The sequence below is a fragment of the Passer montanus genome, unplaced genomic scaffold, assembly GCF_014805655.1.
Source record: "Passer montanus isolate IOZ18808 unplaced genomic scaffold, ASM1480565v1 scaffold49, whole genome shotgun sequence".
Lineage (NCBI taxonomy): Eukaryota > Metazoa > Chordata > Aves > Passeriformes > Passeridae > Passer > Passer montanus.
Window position 1 is genome coordinate 5,130,210 of NW_024369818.1, and position 6,156 is coordinate 5,136,365.

The 6,156-nt window shown below is 49.0% G+C and overlaps 1 protein-coding gene across 1 annotated transcript; it reads right to left on the reverse strand.

Annotated features, from left to right (window-relative positions):
• Positions 1-375: 375 nt before the first annotated feature.
• On the reverse strand, positions 376-5,874 carry LOC120508735. Its single transcript, XM_039722618.1, has 2 exons — positions 5,778-5,874; positions 376-2,453 (listed from the first exon to the last, which is right to left on the reverse strand). The coding sequence occupies exons 1-2, from the start codon at positions 5,813-5,815 to the stop codon at positions 1,763-1,765; spliced, it is 729 nt and encodes a 242-aa protein (XP_039578552.1). The 5' UTR covers positions 5,816-5,874; the 3' UTR covers positions 376-1,762.
• Positions 5,875-6,156: the final 282 nt, after the last annotated feature.

Here is a 6,156-nt window from a genome sequence, read left to right on the forward strand (position 1 = left end):
TGCTGGCAGGGGGAACTCTTCCATTTATCACTTTGATCATCCTGTGCAGGGTTTTGTTTCCTCTCCATCTGCAAAGGTGATCAGAAGTGGGGCTGAGGGGGACCAGCTGCCAGGAACTGCACCACAGCAAAACTCTGAATCTGCTGAGATAGAGCAGGAGATAGAACAGCCCTGGTGTCACTGGGTTCTCTCTGACCCTCTTAGCCAATCAAGCAGTCAAACGTGGTCTAAATGTTCACTGTAAAAACCTTGCCAATGTGGGTGGTAACAAAATAATAATCTCCTCTAGATCTCTCTAGCAGAACCTCAGCAAAAAATACATAAATAATGTCCAGGCTTTAACAAAATGCATTTTTATTAATTACAGCACTTCAAGTAACATTTCATCTCTCCTGGGAGTCTCTCACTTCAGGCTTCAGGAGCAAGAACAGCTTATCACAGTGCATCAAGTTATTAGGACATCCTTCCTGCTGACGGGATCAGCTTTGATTGGGAATGTTCATCCAAGGCTTTAATTGACTTGATTACATTTCTCTCTGCTTTTACTGATCCCAAGCCCTTGGCAGAGCTTCCTTTTGAGTCTCCTGAGAAGCAAAGTCAGCACTCAGCACTTGCTGCTGGTGTTGCAGCCACAAGTTGGGGATGGCAGAAAGATCTGGGAATGGCACAAGGATTTGGGAAAGGCAGAATCATCTGGGGATGGCAAAATGATCTGGGGGTAGAAGAAAGATCTGAGGATGACAGAACATCTGTCAGAAGTTCAGTCTCTCCTCACCACAGCCTGTACCTGGAGGTCCCATGTGAAGTCAGGAGGATTTGGAAGTGCCCACGGCCATGTGTGCGTTGGGCAGCATCAGAGGTATCTGGAACACTTTGTGCTTTGCTGATAAAACCCCAGACTGTTGAGGGAATCCCAGGAATCACCGGCTGGGAACAGCTCTCACACATCTACCCAAGCTCCAGTGTGGTCACAAGGACATTGGTGGCCGTGATCTTCCACACACTGCCAGGGTGGGTGGGACAGCTCTGTTAATGCCAGCAAATCCCTCCCTGCCTCTAAACCCACAGCCATGGCATCACTGGAGATGCCTCTGGATGCAGTACATGGAACCCTCCACACAGGGGGGTTCTCAAACTCCCTCTCCTAGGGCTGAAGAAAACAGCTGCATTCCAGCTTTCCACCCTTTTATTTCTGAAGAAGGATGTGAGAGAAGCTGTTCCCTGCTTTGCTGTGACAACCTCCCAAGAACACCTCCAGGAATGTTCCAAGGTTGGGCATCTCAGCCCAGCTCTGTCCCAGGAACTCTCCAGGTGGGGCTGGTGCCCTGAGCCCACCTTGGACATCTTGGTGCTCACCTTGTCTCTCCATCCCACCTGCAGAGCCTGGGGTCACCTGAGTTAGGAATATTTTAGGACATAGATCCTTCAGTAAACAACTACACAAATCTTGGCTCAACAGATCCCTGAGGAAGGATTTAAGCACCCTTTTTATATAAAAAACAGTGGGGTTGATTTACAACCATGAAATGTCTTTTGTTTCACCTCTACAGTGAATAAAGTCTAAATAAACACACACCAGCTGTGGTGTCTTAATGCCAAGGGGCTCCTCGGCCCCAAACTCTTCTCAATAACAGCTCAACAGTACCAGGAATCAGGAAGGTTTAAACTCCCTGGTGGGTCTTGGTCCTGGTTATTGAACAGCTTCCAAATGGAATTGTGTTGAAGGGCCTTGTGTTGTTCCAGCATTCCCAGAAGGAACATCCTACTTGGATTTGAGTCTAGACCTGGGAGACATGCTGAAAAATATCTTGTAGTAGATGTAGACGTTGATAATCCTCAGCAGAATTCCCAGGATGTAGCTGAGGGACCTGAGCAGGGCCGCGGCCGCGCTGCAGAGCTGGAACAGGAGCCCCACAGGGCCGCGGGAGGGAGCGGAGGCACCGCCGGCCCTCAGGTGGTCATCCACGAGGAGCAGGGCACACTCTGCGGCCACCAGCGCCCAGACCACCCTGGACAGCAGCCTGGCGTTCCTGACTGTCCGCAGGGGCCGCGACTCCGAGGGCAGGAAGGTGATCAGGTAGGCCTCCAAGGCCACGCAGCTGAGCAGGACGCAGCTCACGTGGGCGTTGGCCGTCAGCAGGACCCGCGCCACGGCCGAGGCCGCGGGAGGGACAGCGGCACCAAAACCCCCTGAAACCACGTCAGAAACAAGGCTGAGCAAAACCAGGATGTCTGCCTGGGCCAGGCTGGAAATGAGGACTGCAGTGGACTTGGAGGAGACCTTGGCAGACTGCAGGAGGATCATGGTGTAGGCGCTGCCCAGCAGGCCCAGGAGGGTGCTGACAGCATTGGAGGAAGACAGGACGAGGTATTGGATATACTTCAGTGCCAGGTATCTTCTGAGATCTTTCATGTGGTCTCGCTCCATTGAAATGCCAGTTAGGGAAGAATACCTGGAATACACATAAAAAACCCCCATGATTAAATGTAAAATTAGCAGGATGGATTCCAGGCAAATTATGATGGACCTGTGCTTGTACAGGCACATTCTGGTGTCAAGAACTGCTTGGAGATGATGCCAGCTCAGGATCTGAGCTTGTATTTACACACTCATATCACAAATAGGAATGAAGTTTGTAAAGTGCCTGGATATTTTTAGGTAGCAGCATAATTTTTGTAATCCTGCACAGAAGGAGTGTAACTGTGAATTATCCCTGTCTCTGAAAGGGAGGAGCCAGAAAATTATAAGCTGCAGTTCCTAGAAAATACTGAAATCATCACTGAATTCAGTTCTAACAAATAAACAAGGAAATTGTTATCTAAGTGAGAGAGATGAGATAAGGAAAAACAGCGTGGGTTTCTCACAGATAAAGCAAATTGATTGAGCCCAGCTTCCTCCTGTATCAGGGTGATCAATCCTGATACAGGTGGGAATCAGCCAGTGTCACATAGCTTGAATTTTCTCAAGAACTTCAATATTGTTTCATGAGGCATTTTTAGGGAGGAGCAAGGTAAGAAATGTGGCCTAGGTGAAGCTGTGGTTAAGTCATACACAGCTGGATGGGAAATTGAGGGAAGGCTCTGTTCTCAGGAATTTGAGGAATGATGTGTCAAGTGGGGCTCTGCAGAGATCTCATATTTTGTGGTTTTCATGAACTGCAAGAAGGAACTCAGCAGAATTTAGGCCTTGACTGAGGTGTGTGACCAGTTTTAAGAGCAACAGCTCAAAAAAGGTGTCACTGAAGAAGTTCCAAGGAGGCTGATCCTCAGAGATTGAGCCGAGTGTAGCAACTCCATTTCCCTCCTACTGAGCAATCATCTCCATATGTAAATTCCCAGAATTCCCAATGTCAGCACCTTGGAGCTGGTGTTACAGAGATTTTCCAGTGCATTACCCAGCAGGTCTGAGTGCTTGCTTAAGTCATCACCTTGGTTTAATTTTGCTGGGATGATGGGAAGATGATAATCCCGAGTGATTCCCATGAAATGTACGGAGACAGGTTTTTGAGACTGGGATTCCCATTGCTTGTAGAGACTTGACTGGTACCAGGTTGACTCATCTGAGATTCACATGTGCCTGTTCTCCTTTGTCTTTGAAATGTTTGATCCAACTTGCTGAGGGATTACTTTGGGGAAGAAGTAGGAAAAGATTTCTCCCTGTATTTCAGCTGACTCAGCTCATCCTACCCTCCCTTCCCACAGTGATTAAGTGGAAAACGATTCTGCATTTTGTGGCAAAAGCAAATGATCTTAGAGGTCTTCTCCACCCTTAATGACTCCATTATTGGTTTGGCCCTTTGTTTTGATACAGAGCACCAAAGCAATTCCAATCTAATGGAACAAACCCTGAACCCACAACACGGAACTCGTGCAAGTCCCCAGCTCCAAGAGGAGGAGAACCAAGCCATGACATGTACAGCTGAATCCTGATTTATCTTCTTATCTTCAAGCAAGTTACTCCTTTGAAAGGTAAGGATGTCCTGTCATTATATTTTTTTCTTGCAACCTACTTCTGTGTCCATTTTAATGAATTATATTTTTGAGGAGATAAATCACGTGCCTTGATAAAGATCTTTGCTCGTTTTAGGAGCTGGATTTACAGCAGATCTTATCTATGTGGAGTGTTTGAACTCAGAGCTTCTGGACTTTGGCTCCTACCTCGCCCCAGGGTTTGGTGATGAGCCCAAGTAGGAGCGTTAGAAATCCAGAACAGCTGGAGAAGCCAGGGGAGGTGCCCAGGGCAGAACCCTGAGGAGCTCAAAATGTTTCTCCCATCCTCTCTGCTTGAAACTTCAGCATTTTCCATAGTGCTGCTGGCATTTTCTGAACACCACAGTGTCCTTTGGGAAGGAGCTGGAGCTTCTGGCTGGAAGGTGCCTTCCTGTTCTCTGTTGGTGACAGCCAGAGGTGTCTGTCCCTTCATTCCACGGCTGCCCCTCGAGGCAGGGTTGCTGCCAAGGCTCCCTCCTGCTCCCTCCTCCTCTTCCAGACTATAATTTAGGGGTTAAAACTGTCATCCAGAATGCAGCAGAGCCAGGTTTGATTTCCTCCTTTGCCTCAGGGGTTTGAGATGTTTATCTCCTGTGGGTGGATGGGGATTGTCCTCGTGCCTCCCAAGGAATCTGGGCACAGTGTGAGAAAACAGGTGACACCCCTGGCCAAGGGTCGGGATCAGGAGCAGCCCCATGGGTCACCACACAGGCATTTGCACATGTTTGATAGGGAAGAGACATCCCAGTTCCTGGCACTTGCTCCAAGTGCTGTTTGGATTGATCTGCTCCTGTGAATGAAGCAGAGCTGGGAGATGTTCCCAGGTGCTGGAGCTCCATCCATGGAGAGCTCCAGAGGCCCCTGGCAGAGTTGTGGCACTGCCAATGCACACCCTCCATGGGGACAGGGGCTGGGCTGTGGCAGCAGGAGGCAGGGAATGCTGCCCACCCCACAAGGAGGCTGTGAGGGCACAGTCCCTGCTCCTGTCACCAAATCAGTGCCAGAGAGCGCCCTGGGCACAGCCCTGGTCAGACACAGCCTCTGCACAGGTAAGAGAAAGGTAAAACTGGGTGAAGAGCAGGTGCAGGAAGAGAGCACAAGCAGGGGCTGAAGCCACAAACTCCTCCTGTGTGGCTCACCTGAGCTCCCACTGCCAGGATCCCATCCACGGCTTCCTCCAGCTGGGAAATCCCACCAGCCCCAGACATTTGGTGAGGAGAGAGCAAACCCTTCCCTCTGTCTGCACCTGGGCAGGTGGGATCACACCAGCTATGGGGACAAGAGTGGGGAGCTGTTTCCTGAGTGTTTCCTGAACGGCCACACGCAGTGAAGGAGGAAACCTGAGCTTCACCCATTTATTTACAGTTTTCAAAGCAGCTCTTGTGGCCTGTGGTTCAGGTCACCCACAAGAGGATTCCTGGGGGCAGGGACACTTGGACAGTTTTTGGTCAGATGAAATCCAAGTTTATGATCACACAAGATTTCCTGAACGAAATGAATCTGTTTTTTCAGTGTGCTATTTTTTTATTTCTACAGAAATCTCTCCTGACACAGTTCCCAAATTCCAGATAATAATAACTGCTTATTTGTCGTAAATACATTGTTGTAATCTAAGGGGTACCCAAAAATACCTCCTGCTCTTAAACAAGTAATTCCTTTCAAAATTCCTCCTGGAACGATGTCAAAGAATATAGAGAAGAGGAGAACAAATTAAAAAGGCAGATTAGCACTGAATATCCCAACTGTAATGAGGTGCTATTCCTTATTTGAAAAGGAAAAATACTTACAATTGCTGGAAGAAGCAGCCAGTGATAGTTTTCTGCATCCCTGCCCTCTGTGTGATGTCTCAGCAGAGCCGAAATGTGCTGTTTCCCTTGGAATGATTCCTGGTTTTTATACAGAGCACCCCGTGTTCGGCTCCACGTCACAGCTGGGGCCACGGGATTTGTTTTGCTGGGCGACTTCCTCCAGAGCTGGTTTCACAAGGATTACTCACTGGAATCATGGTGCCCATTAACTTTCAGCTGTCTGGAAAAACTGATGGCCTGAGTGGAAAAGGAGTCCCAGACACTTCCTCACACACAGGCTGGAGCAGATCACAGGGAGCCATGCCGGGCTTGTCTGGGTGCTGCATGGGCCAGCACAGGTTATCCTCCCTCTGAGCAC

What these genes read in the sequence shown, in the direction of transcription:
- LOC120508735 (XM_039722618.1), bottom strand. Translation starts at nt 5,815, where the DNA reads ATGCAGAAAACTATCACTGGCTGCTTCTTCCAGCAATT. An exon ending in GGCTGCTTCTTCCAGCAATT is followed by an intron (nt 2,454 to 5,777) that starts GTAAGTATTTTT and finishes TGTGTATTCCAG; the next exon opens with GTATTCTTCCCTAACTGGCA.